We start from the raw sequence: 17,427 nt of genomic DNA, 5'->3' as shown, positions 1-17,427 counted from the left end.
TCGTTCAGTCGGTGGCAGGAAATGACGACACATCCTCGGGTCGCGTAGACTCCTCGCACATAGATAACCCAACCAGCTGCCGTCCAAGTGACACTCTTCGAGCGCTTTAAAAGTCGCACGCATACACCGCGCAAGAAGAAATTGCAGGGCGAAGGATAAGACTGGAGAGGAAGGGTGAAGAGAGAGAACAAGGGGGGAGGGAATGGAAGAAAGAAACGGCCAGATGCGCGGCACATTTTAATTAACGTCCAGACATCCTCTGAGACGTATGACCCCGAACTCAGGGCCATTCGATGACCCTTTTCCCATCATATCGTCCTCTGGATAACAGGAAGAGCGCGTCTTCCTCCTCATTCTCCTCGTCTGGACACGCGAAATGATCTTTCTCATACAGACGCGGTATGGATAAGCACGTATGGCGTTTTTCTCGAGAAGATATCATTTGATACAATTAATGGGTTCTACAATTCGTATAGAGCTACCGAGTTCTTTTTATTGTACAATGTATCACATTGTGCGAATGGAGCACGTTTAGAAAACATTTTGTGACTATTCTTTATAATAATAACAATAATAATATAATAGTAAAAATAACTTTATTTATTTATAAAGCTACCTCGACACAGTTCGACAAAAAAATCACCATTTTTTTTCTCTAAAGTGTTATAGTATATATTCCGAAGATGTTTTTCTATATATGATTTTTTTGTGCCATTTTACCTTAATTTATTGATATGCAAATTTTGACGACGGTCCAGCACGAAAAAAATCATCGAGGTATACACTATGGTACTTCGAAGAGAAAGGAAAGTTTGTTGAATCGTATAATTATACAGAAAGCTTAAAATTCAAACATAGTCATGACTCGATAAAAATAAATTATAGAATCATGAACTACAATTTATTTAAAAGCTCTTGAATTGAACTTTTAAATGGCGTAGACCTTATTTAGAAACAAATTTTTATTTTGCTATAAAAAATATTGAAAATGCCATTTTTAATTCATTTTAACCCAATTTATATAAATTCTGTCAACAGCATTGTGTTCAATAAAAAAATCTTCAGGATATGATACTTCAAAGAAAATTTCATATTGAATCGTGTAATAATTTCTTCAGATATCGAAGTGTAATATAAATTTCGATAAAAAAAATCGACGCAAAAAAATTCGTTAATTATCCTAAGTTCTTTAAATTGATCGAGAATACGTATATTAAATTCGAGTGAAATAGATATTGCGACAAACTTGTGAACGAAATCGTCAAGCTCTCTTTTCACAGTAGAATATATAATAGAATACCCCAAGTCATCGATACGTATATCTCTCGCTTATCTTGTGCGATATTTCCGTCCCTTGGAAACCAGAGCGAAATTCCGGAAGCGTTTCAGAGAGATATTACATTACATAACGTAATATAGAACGTAAACAGATTTTATCGCGTCGGTCTGTATAATCTAGGACAACAAACATCATGAATGACTGAGCTAGTCTTGTCAGTCGAGAGTCGTAGAGAATAGATCGTCTCTATTTCTTCTTGGAATAGCGTCGTTGAAATAAAAATATGTTTGATAAATTTTACCTAATTTTTATATGCAACATATATTAAATATGTCTAATTGTGTGTATTATATATATCATGAGTAAGTATTTTATTCTAATAGAAAAAAGATTTTAAATTTGTTTGGTTCAGTAAAAACCTTTCAATTGTATATTAAACGTTTCTTAGCAGTTCTTAAAAAAAAAAAAACAGATAGGTTTTTAGAATACTAAAATTTTTTAGAAAACTAGAATATGAAAGAAGAAGATTTGTAAAAGAGAGAGAGGGATCTCTGCTACAGATCGACATTCTGCAAAGCGTTATTTCCAGACGATCTCTCCAGTTCTAGTAGCACCGAGAACGGAATCGTTGAACGCGGTTGAGGCCGCGCGATTCATTCAACTTTCTATCGAGCGCCGGGCGACGCGGATGCGTCGCGTCGGTGAGGCTGCACGCCGTCGTAGTTGCATGCGCGGGATTACGTTGCCGGCGAGTCATTCATAAAAATAACACAGCCGGTGCACGCTACTACGGCGGGACCGCCCTCGGCGTACGAGCGCACCACACAGCGTAACGCGAAACCGGGGAATGCATGTGCACATATACGCACACGCGAGGCATATACCGAGGCGGATAACTCGCTACGAAGGCGAGCGATAATATAAGGGGCCGTAGAAAGTAGCAAGGTATTACAGACTGACTTGGAATCGGACGAATTTTACGCTCGTCGCGTACGACGCCTTCGGCCGTCTCGGATGTCATTTTTCAATTGTACGCTCACCTCATGTCGATCTGTCGGTAGGGCAATTATCCATAAAAAGCTGACTTTTTTTCAAGGTTCGCGAATGTTTTATAAATCATATGATTTAATTTCTATCCTTGATGTCCATTTCTACTAATACAGCTTAACTGTAATCTCGGTTTATTTCACTCTTTATATCCTTTTATAATTCTTAGACATAGAAAACATAACAAGTAAATTAAACCAAGAATCAAGTTAATTTATATTGATAGAAATGCGAATTAATGCAGTAAATCACAACAGTTTCTATTAACAATGATAATGAAGATCTGTTGCCGCGTGTAGATAGTTTGCAACGTGTTAGGTATAATATAAATTCATTTTGATACTTTTTCAACTCGTATAAATGTTATAATTTACTACAAGAGAGAGAGAGAGAGAGAGAGAGAGAGAGAGAGACACTAAATTGAAATACAAAACTTTTTTTTTATCGAAAAATCCTAATTTAATTTTAAATTATTGCCATTTTGCCAAAAATTATTTTTAAAAAAACTGTGATCGGACGATACGGTTCGTACCAAATTAAATTGTCAAAATAAATTATTAACAGCACGTTAAAAATAATTTGTTTGTAATATATCTTTTTTCTAAATAAAATATATAAGAAGTATAAAAAAACTCGTTAGTTTTCCTAAAAAAAAACTGTTTATAAAATAACAATCTATAAAACAATATTAAAGTCAAATAATATTCGATCTATACATAACAGTGTTGCGGTGCTATATTTTATGACGACTCTGTAAGGTACAGTTTAATTTTCCATCAAATTTGCATAATTTACTCGCGTCTGCAGGACACGATAAGTCATAAAATATGGCTCTGATCTAGAACATAACTGGGGAATAAAATTATATCTTTATAATATTTCACGTAACACAAGAGGATCTTCTAAAATTTTAAACGCAATTCAAATTTTACGAAAGAAAAAAAATTTAATTTATTACAATGTGAAATTATTTAATTCAATACTATTAATATTAGTATGCTAAATATAAATGAGATTTTACATTAATTAGCATAAAACATAATAAAAATATAATAGATTTTTATACTATTATTTATGAATTGTTTTAATAAATTTTATAAATTTTTACAATGGCTTCATGCATTATGTGAATAACAAAATGCTGTTTTGAAATTCTTATAATATTATTTTGCAATAGCAAATTAATTATTCTCATGGATTCTCACAGAAATAATAACTATAATATATAAAAAAAGATTAATATTAATAAATAATATAATAAAGCAGTCTAATAATATAATTATTAATAAAACAATCTTGTTAATTGAATAACAATTAATAAAATATTTTAGTATTGATAAATTTTAACAAATTAATCAATTTAATATTGACAAAACAGTATTAATAATATTTTATTAAAACAAAAACATGTATTTATTTCATTAATATTGTTATTGAATTATTAAAATTATTTTTTTAATTAGACTGCTGTTAGCTACTCTTAATGTAACATTTTTTTTCGTGTATTTATATAATTACAATTTAAATTAAAAATCATGTTGAAAAAAATTACATTGGAAAAACAATTTACACGAAGTAATTTACATTTTCATCTTTCTTATCTCAGAAAAAAAAATTACGCAAAATCGTACGGATTTAACATAAAATCTTGTATTGATTTAAAAAAAAAAAATAGAGGATATTTTTCCTCAATGTAAATGATTCATTATTGATGAATGCACAAACATATGATATTCGTAATGCCTCCGTATAATTTTTCGTTTTATTTGCACTTTGGTTACACATTTATAAGCAAGGGCGTTAAATTATTGAATAAAGATCACGCATAACGCTGTCTAGACGGGTGGAAGAGACTAAATTGCAAATGTGGCCTTGAACTTCCTGGGCAGGAAGGAGCAAACAAATCGCTAGATGAGAACTCGATACGAAAACATCAATGCGCATATATAATTTCATAAATAGCTAGGCAATAAATAGCTGCGCAAATAAATAGAGCAGGCACGTGTCGCAAACAATATAATATGAGAATGATTTAATCGTTTCTTGGAAACTAATAACAGCGTTACATGCATTTAGAAAATCGCGGCTTGCTTTGAATTTTCTCGTTTTATGCTTTTGTTCCTTGTAACAAACATATTTTTCTGTCGCTAAAATAACTGTGAATCATGCAGAAATAAACACAGAATTAATTAAAATGTTGAAGTACGAATTAATCACGGAGATGCATTGCGCAAATGCCCTTATTTGTGTATGCTTGAATTGAATTATGCTAAAACTGTGACATTTGAAAAACATTTAATGATTTAAAGATGATCAAACATGATATAAAAAATAAATATAAACTTGTTCAGACAATTCTCGACAAAGTTTTCGACCGAAAACAACAGTGATCTTAATGATCTATTTTACGATGCATTGTATGCGATGCATACACTTGTTTGCATATACTTAACTCGAGAGTAGTCAGTTATGTTTATCGGGATTTCTAAAAAACGAAGATTTTAATTAATATGAAAGATTTTAATTAATATTACCGCTTTTTTATTGCGAATTCGCGATTACATATTTAAAACAAAAAAATTTGTAAAGAATACTAAAGAAGAAATAAATAGGTTAAACAATATCCATGCAAAATAATACTTTGCAATTCATATTTTTTCGCCGCTGGAATATAAGAAACACTCCAGGTGATTATTTCCGGGTTATAAACATATTTATGTGCTGCATAATAACATTAGTCTGCGAATTGATATCTTGAGATCAATTCTGATATCATTGTCTGATCAAAGGTCGTTTTCTGTAACTTTTTTAGATGTTGAATATGATTTCATTTAGCAAGTTGTTTCATCACGGCACAATTTTGAGAAAAATGGAATTTAAAAAATGGAATCAAAATGGAATTGACGATTTTCATGTTGTAACACTGACAGAATTTTTTTTCTAAATTTCATTAATGTTACGCGAAAATTTCAACTTTTAGCTTTAAAACACATTTCGTTTTGTTTTAATATGATTTTTCGTTTTTAAGACATAACAATTTGAAAATAATCTTATTGCATTTTATTAATTTTATATCGCTCTTTTATTTATTATAATATAGTTCAGTTATATTACCTATATAAGGGAAAGTTGCCGAATGCGTACCATTTAACCTATTTTTTATTATATTTTCCATTTGGCACTGATTTATATGCAAATGAACATTAGAAATTGTAGCTTGAGGTTTTGGACGCTTATTATTACATGTTTAACGTTCCACCAATAACAAATTAATTTGTTATAAATCTTTTTGTAACATATGCTGCAAAAGGTACGATTTAGGCAACCGGTCGCCTAAATTGTACGTGTTATTATTAAATAACAATAATAATAAAACAAATGACACCAAAAAAAATTTGCTTAAATATATTTTTGCACTTGATATTTATATTGATATCAATTATTAGTTTTATTATTGTCAGTTATCAGCCTTATCTTTTGATGGTACGATTTAGGAAACTTGACGAATTTTGTAAAAATATCGATTTAATCTTTACAATAGTTGCAAATATGTATATACAGTGAATGTAAACTACTTTACAATAAATCTTCTTTTATAAAAATACAAAAATTTATAATAAAATTGGATGATCGCGTTGTTATCAGCTACATAAGTTGATTAAAAATTAATATCAGATGTACCTGATTTTTAAAACGCCGCTAACATCCATAAAACAAGATGTAGGCTATTATATTTTTGTCTATATTACTCATTTCTCATATATTTTATATTATTGTTACTAACCATTGCCTATATTAACTAATAATATAAAATATTGATAAGGTACGATTTAGGCGACCAGTACGCATTCGGCAACTCTCCCCTAAGTACAAAAGCATTTACTTTCCACAGAATTAATTATTATTTGCAGTGTTAAGATGAAATAAAATGCTTTTTCCATGTATTACATGGGAAGAAAATTATTTTCAAATTACTTTATCTCGAAAACAAAAAGTCATATAAAACAAAATGTATTTTAGAGTTAGAAGTTTAATACTTTTGCGTGAAATTAACGAAATTTAGAAAAAAAATTTGTTGTTAGTGTTATATAACGTTATAAAAATCTTCAAAATTGTCGATTTGGTCTCTTTGACACTTCTTTGATATTTCTTTAAAAATTGTGACGTGATAGATAATAAATTTAAACAAGGGATTCGTGTTCAGCATTCAAAATAATACATTAAAACAGCTAAAATTGCAAAAAAATTTTTTATCGCACATTAGTGTATAAATAATATCAACAGTTATAATCAGTTGCAAACGCGGCTTTAAGAATTTTCTCAAGCGAAACTCTCGTTGCCAACCGACTTATCTGCGCACTTAGAAAACATCGTCTAGAGTATAAATTCCGCTCACGGTGATACATTAAGCGCGTCGACTTTTCCGGGGCAATTTTTGCGATAGCTCCCGTCTTGGCAATCGGCAGAATCTAACACGGCTCGAGAGCGATCGTAAAGCACGCTTGTATGTCGTCACCGGGATTTTTCATGAACTCGCGCTTTCGCATCCGCAATGCGGACGAAATGCGGCATCTCGCCGAGTATCGCAGACATCGCTCTTGACGAAATCGCCGCACAATCTCATTAACCTTAATGACTTCTAAAACAAAATTACGTTAACAATTACACGCCAGGTCTATATCTAAATTAATGTCTCAGCCAGAATAACAATACTAACTGCGGTAGATAACAGAAAATTCGATCTATGTAGCCAACGTAAATATCTCCTATTTATACTACTATTATAAATCCTTCTCCATCTTTAACGAATTGTCAAGTCGTGTGCATCCGGCACCTTAGGAACGATGTCGTGTGAGAAATGCACAGTGGGCACCGAACCGCGAATGCGTGTGATTACGCGCACTTAACCTTTCATTATTCCCGTGAAGTACTCAAGACATTCCCGCCTTACAAATTCGTTGAATGCTATAATATTTATACACATTGTTATATTTAGCACAAATTATTTCACAATTGAAAAAAATATTGTGCATTTATTTTTATCTAAAACACGTTATCTTTATTTAATTGTAAATCATCAAAGAGAATAATGAAAATTGAAATATAATGCTATAGGGATTGAAATCTAATGCTAGAAATATCTCACGCGAGTAATTACGTTAAAAAACTAGGTAATGCAGAATTAAACGCGCGTATGCTACGTCGTAATAATTAGTATTCGTTCCGCAGATTAGCGTCACCGCTCTCTCATCCACTTCCGTTTCTATCTTTCGCAATTCGTTCCAAACTCGAGTTTTAGTGCCTTCGTGAAATTTGGTTCTCCTCGCTTTTCTTCTTCTCTTCACGAACAGGAAATTCTTGTTTCCAGGACGGAAACGCGCTCGGATATTTCGACGGAAAAAGAAACAATGTAACAAAATGCTTGTACCAGAATATGAATGTTGAGAAATGTAATGAGATTTTTTAGGATATCGCGCGATGCTGTATCTGATGATGAATTTATTAGCAAAATATATAATAATATTTAAATGTAAGAGTGAATTTAAAAATATATGGATATTACAGAAAATGTATAACAGGCTAAAAATTATAAGGATATTTTAAAATACCAGTCACGACGGCATTCACTTTTGAAGTAAATCGTTCATTCGCATTTCTTCATGCTCATTTTTTTCACGGAAGATAAAGATTTTGTTGAAATATCTGAAAATTTAACTAGGTAAAAAAGAATTCTGTTGTGTGGATGCTCAAAATAATTATGTAAAATATTCAAACTGGTTACTATAAAGAATTACAACGTCAAAATTTTTTACAGCATTTTTCATGCTTGAGTCCCACATAATCAGTTTGATGGTTCAACAAAATAATTTTCAGATCTGTATCTAAATTTTTAGATACTTTATCAAAGCCGTTCCTTCCATGTTGATCTGGATCCAATTTAATGTAGGGTGATAGAATTGTAGGGTGATAGAATTTTAGAAATTTAAGAATATACTACATAAATGTAAAAAAAAACAATTTAGAAAATTATAAATATCAGAATTGTGACCTTATCTGATATAATAGTTTTATGATTATATTACATTATGGTAATATGTAAATTAATAGCATTATGCAAAGTGACAATGTCGCAAATAAATCGTTAATACTGAAAAATGTAATGCCATAACTCAAACGAATTATTCTGTATCAAGATAGTTGGTTATTAATTTTCGATAATTAATCGATATTTCCTAACACAGCTATTTATCAATAAAGCCAATGTAACTTTATTATAAAGCAAAGCTTTACTGTAATATCATTTGTGTTTAACTTATTTCACTCGATTTTTTAATCCAGAATAACCAAGTAATTTTGTCGTAATCCATCTACACAGATATGGACACGTAATACCAACATTAGATCATTGTCGTAGTCATATTGACGGATGAGGACTTTTATTGATCAATGATCTATATATACAAATGCAAAAAGGGAGAAACACGTGACAATTTTTTTGTCGGCGTTCATAAATTTCGCACGACTCTCGACGACGTACATCGTGTGGGCGGAATTGCTCATATTTTTATTTGAACTCGACCTATTTTGCCGCAATTCGATAGTGCAAAACGATTGTCTATCGAGATTGCTCTTGTAATGGACGAGGGATTTATCGCGGAAGTAAAATGGGACACGTGAAGCACGAGAGATGCTTATTAATAAAACGACGTTGCGGAGACGACCGCAATGTTGGAAATCGAGACATAATGACCGAGTGACACGACAACCGTCGTGGTTCCCAGGTTAAAACCGGTGATTCAAGGCGTAGATAATTTTGGCATAGGGTTATTTATACGTCAAAGATATGTGGCGCGGAAATGATAAGGAAATCATGAATGGCCTGTAGGATGTTCCAACAACGTTGGCGACAATGTGTGATATCGACGAAACCACATCGTCGATAATTTTGGCGCACGGAACATGCCAAGAAACAATATAGTTTGATTTATTTCAATATAATTTTACCAGTATCTCTTGCTATTCTTATTTATACTTTATCTTCTTATTTATATCTTATTTATTTTTTATTCGCTCCTACTCTTTAAATTTCTTTTACTCCAAAAAAGTGAAAAATAACTGCCATTATTGAAAAAAATGAAAATATTTGCACTCTTGAATAAGAGTGGCAGATTTTCATTCTTTTTTTGGAGCGAAATTCATGTACACTATAAAGGAAAGAAATCTCACTTGTTCTTTGGAGTGAACTCACTCCCAAAAGTGTGAAATCTCACTGTAAAAAAAAAGTGAAAATCTACCAATCTTATTCAAGAGTGCTAATGTTTTCATTCTTTTTCAATAGTGGTAGTATTTTAACTCTTTTGGAGTAAAATTTCAAAAGAAATTCAGAGAGTATTCATATCTTTACGCTCATATTAGATGAATATCTTAAAATCTCAAAATGGTTATCGTCCGGAATCGCTCATTCTTTCGCAACCTCGTAACTAGTTCGGGCATCGAGATCTTCGATCACGCGAGAGAACTTAATCGATCCACTCTATCAAAGTTGGCTGTTGCAGCCGATAACGGGAAAAGCAAATCGTATCGCCTCTCACTCTCCAGCGTCCAATAGAGAAGGGGCGGAAGTTCGTCCGCGCGATGCTGTATGCGTTCGTACATACGTTCACGTTTGTGTGCAAGTAGTTGGCAAAGGATCGATGGAAAGGTAGTAGGGAAGGAGGTATTTGCAACACGGTGGAAAAATCTGGCATTCCAGTGCGGCTGCTCGCGAAACGCAGGCAGTGATCCATGCACAAAACGATGACGTACGAGCTACATTAAGCCTCTCTCACACTGTCAACTCTATCTCTCTTTTCTTTCCATAGTTTCGTATATAGAAAGTATGTCTTTGTAGGCGTGACGTCATAAGCAACAATTTAATGTATATGATAATGATATATGAATCTTTAGACTTTGCTATACATTGCTATATATTATGAATAGATTTCTTTAAATTAATAGAATCAATAATTTTTAATTAACAGAATAGATTGATAGAATTCTCTATTAGGGATTTAATTATATTTTTTAACCCTACTAGTCTCAAATTTATTATACAATTATATTGTTTATAGATTTCAATATAATTAAAATACTCCAAAAAATAAAAAATAAAATATTTTCACAGAAAAAAGATCTTATGTTAACAGATAAAGTCAACAAATACCGAAGAAAAAAATTATATAAAATATTAATAAGAAGATAAATTACAGTTTGGGTCAAATAGATCAGCAGAATTAATAAATATAATTTGTCTAACGTATCTAGATCCTTTAAACTTATTCAGAAAAAATGATTTTGCTGAAGTATCTAAAATTCAGCTACATACAGATTGGAAAATAATTTGAATTATAAAATAAAAATAATTGTTGAATCATCATTATTACATAGGAAACTCAAACAATTAATGAGCAATGCCGCAAGAAATTTTGACATTCTAGCATCTAGCTTGAGCGTCCTACATAATTATCTTGATAATAAAATTATTTTCAAATCTGTATTTAGCTATAATTTTTTACTTCAGCAAAACATTCATTATTCTAGTTAAACTTAAATTACATAATAAATTTAATTAAATAAATAATTTGTGCCAATTATGGACAAAAATATGTAATTAGATTTTCTTTAAGAAAACTTCAAATTCGTAAAAATTAAATCAAAGTCGAAGACAATAATCAGAAAGTTATTGAATAAAACCCTATTCTAAATTATACATTTTATTAAACATAGATATCTATTATTATTGTCGTAAACGATAGAATCATGATGAAATTGCATGAGGTAGATTTGAGTGACCCAGAGTGTACTGCGAAATATAATATAATTTCATTCATTCCCAAGCACGATCCATCTGATTGAGAAATATGGTGTGAACGGGACTTAGGCTTACTCGAGAACATGCCGTTACTTAACTCCGTCGCTCTCGGGGAAAGTCTTTAGACCACAAATCTATGGTAAGGCTAAAGAAATTCTCAAACGGCTGTTAGTGTGCAGGCACCGGTACAGACAAGGTTGCTGGTTGAGGGATCGACTTCCGATTTCGAAATCGCATTCGGTACCGATCGTTTCGCGGTATCTAGGATATGGTGGTCTCGAGCGTAAATAACGTGGTATTTGTGTCAGACGGCTTCGCGATTTTTGACATCACGCTGAAACGGCCGTGTATTAGCATACACCGGCTTAGCTGTGCTTTTACTTTTACAACGGCGAGTCCCGCTCGAACGCTCAGACCAAGGTTAATCGATTTGTGGATGAATTAAGGCCCGAACGGTCGTCGTAAATCTCCGTAAATTCGATAGTTTAACTGCGGAACAATATCGTATGCATCCGAGAATCTCTCAAGCCTTTTAAATTATGTAAAAATAGCCGAATTTGATCGTGAGAAGATAAATGTGCAATTACGTCAAGGTATCTTTGTTGTATAAATTGAAGAGAATACTTTTGAGAATACATTTAATTAGTCGGAGAAAATGCTAATTGATAAAATTCTCGCTACATGTTGCAATCTTATATTTATATTATGTTTCTATGGAAATTGATTTTCTATCAAAGCAACCGGCCTGGCAACTGTCGAAATAAGATATCTCGCATAGTTACAGTCAATTCTGAGGCCGGTATTTATTGTCAGAAAGTGTCTCCTAATTTGTTTTCGTATTTACCAGCGAGTCGATGTAGCAGAACCATGGATAAATTAATAATACGGAAAGTGCTATCGAAATTATAGTTCTCGTTGGACAGTAGCTGCCGATCGACACTTCCGCTCTGCCGCTTTTAAAGGCATACTTGAGTAAACATTTCTGATGAGGTAATACCGTACTAAAATCAAAGTTTCTATTCGTTTTTATCGAACTCGCCGCTGATTACACATTAGATAAATTTGCACACAGTGCAACCAACTTCATCGTCTCGTGATTAACCTGTATTTTCTCGAAATGTCATTCATTCAGAGCACGCATAATTTAATATCTCGTTTATGACAAGACTCGTTCTTGACAAGATTGTAATTCTGAGAGGCAATCAGAACAGAGAAATAGATACAGCGCGGCAAAAAGATGTGTTGCACGAAATTACAATTAATAGGAACGTTCGCGTATATAATCTAATACCTACTTTCTGCACGAAAGTAGGATTTTTGGACAAAAAAAAAAAAACGATTTTGCTGAAGTATCTAAAACCTTAACTATAGTTACAGATCTGAAAATAAAATAATTTTGTTGGACTATTAAAATAATTCCATAGGAATCTTAAGTACCATAAGTAATGCTGCAAAAACTTTTGACATTCCAGCTTGAGAGTTTTAATTATTTTGATATCAACAAAATTAATTTCAACTCTATTTCTAACCAAATTTTTAGATACTTTAATAAAACCATTTTTTTCATGTAGTTTAAAAATAGAAAGCACCTAAAAAAATGGTTTTACTGAAGTATCTAAAAATATAACTACACGAAAAGAACGACTTTGCTAAAATATCTAAAAATTTAGATAAACACAGATCTGAAAATAATTTTATTGGGCCATCAAAATAATTATGTAGGAAACTCAAGCATAATAAGCAATACTGATACAAAAAGTTTGACATTCTAGTTGAAACCAGTTTGAAAATCTTACATAATGATTTTGATGATTCCAACAAAATTACTTTCAGATCTATCTAGCTAAATTTTTAGACACTTTAGTAAAACCGTTCTTTCCATGTATTTTTGCTACAGCCATATTGTAAATAATCCTCGTTCCCAAAGTTATAAGTATCCTCGAGATTCTCTTATTTTATTTTTGACTTAACATATCTTTGCTCCCTAGAGAGCTTGGATCAGCTTAGCCGAGTGATATTTTCTGTGATCTCACGAGGAACCTTGGATAGCGATTTCTTTTGAGAGAGTAGACGGCACGAAGTATCTGCGGTGCTGAAAGCGGCACCATCGATTATCCCAACCTATCGGAGGCGACGATAAACCAGACTGGACCGCGTTCGAAGGCGATAAACTTTATCGTTTATCAAGAAAAACGGGCACGCTGCTGAGAGCGTGATAGTTATTTCTCAGTCAAGATCTAGAGTCGAAAACGAAAGGGCGATACCATGCCGATCCTCGTCCTTAACCCGAAACAACTTTGCGAGCAAGCTGCGGACAGCGACAAATCAGATAAGAATGAGTGACGTCAAATGTAATCTCCGACAATTAACACGCTGACGCTCCCGCGCGTTTCCGCCGTGTAAACGGCGATAATTCTTGTCCTTCGGATTTTTCTATCGCGTCCGTAAAATAAAACATTTGTTACGACGCGCTGAATATGAGTGCCGTCGATTAGTGCGACGCTTCTGGGACATCGATAAAACGAACCTCACACAATAAACTTTAACTATACACATCGCGATAGTGTTTTATGATCAACAATGATTATGCGAACGTTCCTTTTTTTACTTAAAATCAGCAATCGAACAAAAGATTATTTATTCCGTTACATAAATTCTTGTCAGACATGTCACATTTTTATCAAATGGTAAATTTTTTCTTGCAAAATATTAATTTAAAGACAAAAAAAAGACTAAATTCAATGAATAACAAGAACCTACGGAGAATAAAGTAAATCATTATTACGAATAAAAATATCTACTTTTATTGGGTTGATGATATCATTTTACAGTTTCTATAGTAAACATCAATGTTTCTAATAAAAATGTTTTACTTAAGAGATCTTCAAAAAGGAATAAGATGTTTTATGTAAGATATACTAAAAGTCACTAAAAGATACTAGTTAAATCAGAAACGATTACGACTTTCGAACAATATTTAATGGGAAAAGTATTCAATGGAAATTTATACAAGAGAAGTCTAGGGAAAAACCTAATGTTTCATTTACTTTAATCTCTATTTCATAAATAAAATAGTACCTAAGTTTTTACGCCACTCTAAATAAAATTATGCACGAAAATCAATACATGCTAATCTCTCCTTTTTTATTTACTAGCTGCTATGGCTATTTTATCTAAACGCCCATTATGATATTTACACTCAAAGGGGAAACGAATCGAGAAGCAATAAAATGTACTGACAGAGACAAATTGCGAGAAGTAATGATCTGAGAAACGCGATGGTAAGCTCAAACAGAGGGCAATTCCATCGTTATTTTGGTAATACATCATACGATCTGTCTATGACAGTAGTAGGGTGATATCGATCGTCACGCTATGTATCGAAGTTTAATCTATCGAAAGAACGTATCATGCATGTCAAGTATACCTTATTGCAGCGCAGCCATAGGATAATGATATTCGAGTATCTTAGAGGTCCCCCTAATCCACAGCCACCAGCGATGCGCTGGGCTTTCAGAAGCTCGGAATGTGTTTTTCCGTGTTGGTCGAAAATTTCCAAAGATCTGTAACAATTTCAAAAAAGATCTTTACAAATCTGCAATTTTTGCAGATCTTTGCGTTTTAACTTATCTTTTCCATAATAATAAGAGATATCGCGTATAAACTCATTAAGTTAAATCTGAATCTTTGTACAAAAAGAACAGTTTTGCTGAAGTAAAGTCTAAAAAGTCTAAAAATTTAATCTTCTAGATACAGATCTAAAAATAATTTTATTGAAAACTCAGTCATTCTAGTGATCAGTAATCATTTCCAGTAATTTCAACCACCTTAAGCGTCCTACATAATTCTTTTGATAATCCAACAAAATTATCTTCAAATCCGTATCTATATAGTTAAATTTTTAGATACTTCAACAAAACTGTTCTTTCTGTTAATATTCTTATCATTGACTTATATCACTAGCTACTTAAGGACTTATTATTATCGCTGTAATAGAGAAATAATGTACAACATTTGTTCTAGTTAACTAATTATAAGTATTATATTTAAACAATTTAACTAAAGCAAAAAAATCTCTGTTAGATTAAATTAGATTAAAAATATATTCACTAAGACACAAGAATATAATTAAAAGGCGGAAATTATTAATATTATTGGTCGCTTTAGAAAAATAGTGAAAAATACATTAAAACTCAAAAATAATGAAAAAACTGAAGCGAAGCGAAAAACTATATCTTGAATTCGTCAAATTGTACGTGTTTCTAAAATAGATCCATTCAAGTTATCAAATGAAATTAAAAATGAACTGTGAGTTTATGTACAATTCGATGAAGGCTCTAAGAATGTAATTTACGACGAGTGACCGCACGAAAACATTCCGCAATTTGAAGAAAAAGATCGCGAGCAAGTCGCCTCCTTTGTGAAAGTGCGAGCCGGATTATTAAAGGCTCGTTCGTCAAGTGATCGGAGATTGCAATGGCGCTCGATAATTGGCGGACGTCGTCTCGCGCTCATTAATTACACGGCGTATTACGCGTTACAATACCACACGATTCTTATCTCGACTTTAAAATAAAATCCAGCATTAAATTAGCAACAAATACCAGTCTAGTACGCACTAAATAGTCTTCAGGAATCTCGTATCTTGATAAATGCCGAGTACGTGCGACACAAACTAATTATGAGTTCCAATCTTGACTCACGTTATCGCGTGTATGTGATTGTATTTAATGTTGCCACGTCTAAAAGACGATTGTTTGCACAACCATAATACGCTGCGCTATTGATTCTTCGCTCAAACTGTACCTAAAGATTCTAAACCAAAGTCTGGCCACGAGTGATTTTGTCAAAATTCTACGAAACAGAAAGATCTGTTTCTGTATATATAATTATTTCACTTTAGAACCTTAATTAAATTATATTAGATAGATGGGGAAAAAGTATAAAAGTAATATACACTCAAATTCTAGTACAATTTTATAGAGTTTACAGGTCCATATAGAGAATATATAGAATGAAACAGTATAAGTTAAAGTGAGATAGTATTGAATTAGAACAAAAGTTTGTAGCGCTACAAATTTCAAAATTCAAACAGCTGTAACTTCGTTAAAAATAAACAAAATTTAAATTAAAAGTTAAGCTTAAAATCTTTATTTTTGAAAGGTCACTATCTTTTTTGAGTTTCATTTTTACATATAGAAAATTACGAGCTGGATAAAATGGAAAAGAAGCATTTTGACTTCAATTACTCATAATTCCGTTAAAAATCACCATAATTAAAACACGGAGTCTTAAGTTAAAATTTTATTCCATCGCTGCATCGAATAAGACAATTTGTCAAATTTTTTTTAGAAACATGTACACATGATACAAATGAAAGCACTATGAACTTTCGTTCCAAGCCAATATATATATATATATATAAGAATACAGCGTATAATATATATATATATATATATGTATACTAGAATTTTAATAAAATCATTCGTGATCAGACTCTATTACATGATCTTTAGCTGCACCTATCTGTGGAAGGAGCAAGAAAGACTGAATGGGAATATATGCAGTAGGGCATGACAAATATATATGTCGAGTGTCGCTGCGCGCGTATAAATACACACGTTGACACGAGCCGGTCGGTGATGGAAACAAAAGTCTCTATAAGCCTGGCCAAAGCTGTCTCCGAAATTAACGATCATCCCCCGGCTTCCCCGATCGACGACCGAGGGTCGCCTAATTCCGTGACTGGGTCGTCGCCATCGTCGCCGAGTAAACGGATCTCACGACGACACGCGAGTCCCGGGAGAGGAGTGTAAAAGCTGTAGCTTCAACATGGACGAACTTGTCGACGACGTCTGAACGTCGCTTTCTATTTCCGTGACAGTCGTCAGCGCCTCCTTCTAAGCGAGTCCGACGAGAGGCGGGACAAAGGGAGGAAAAAAGAATGAAAATTGGATGCATGGCGGTGCATCGTTCTCCTCGGAGGCGCCGCGCATGAGGTAAACGACCGAACGTCTCTGGTAATCGAGCGAAATTTATTGGCCTAGGTTAGGCTATAGAATAAAGACGGTGGCTGATAGAACATCTGTCAGATGTTAAGATTTTTTTATATATCACTTTATCCCGGATTATATCGCGACGCGTTACACGGAAAGGACGATTTTGCATGTAAAAACTTATACCAAATACAGATCTGAGAAAATAATTATGTTGGATTAAAATAATTATTATAAAGTTAACGGTAACGTTA

General features: G+C 32.7%; 1 protein-coding gene across 1 annotated transcript in view; it reads right to left on the bottom strand.

Moving 5' to 3' along the window:
* Positions 1-17,427, bottom strand: part of LOC108728145 (tRNA dimethylallyltransferase, mitochondrial) — a 104,569-nt gene that overhangs the window by 34,749 nt on the left and 52,393 nt on the right. Inside the window, exon 4 of the mRNA XM_018456547.1 lies at positions 14,605-14,740. Within this exon, the coding sequence (XP_018312049.1) occupies positions 14,605-14,740 (136 nt within the window). The remainder of the gene's footprint in view (positions 1-14,604; positions 14,741-17,427) is intronic.

This window comes from Mycetomoellerius zeteki, unplaced genomic scaffold, assembly GCF_001594055.1.
Source record: "Mycetomoellerius zeteki isolate Tzet28-1 unplaced genomic scaffold, Tzet1.0 scaffold113, whole genome shotgun sequence".
Lineage (NCBI taxonomy): Eukaryota > Metazoa > Arthropoda > Insecta > Hymenoptera > Formicidae > Mycetomoellerius > Mycetomoellerius zeteki.
Note: the sequence above shows the minus strand (reverse complement) of the source record. Positions and strands in the feature narration are given on the sequence as shown.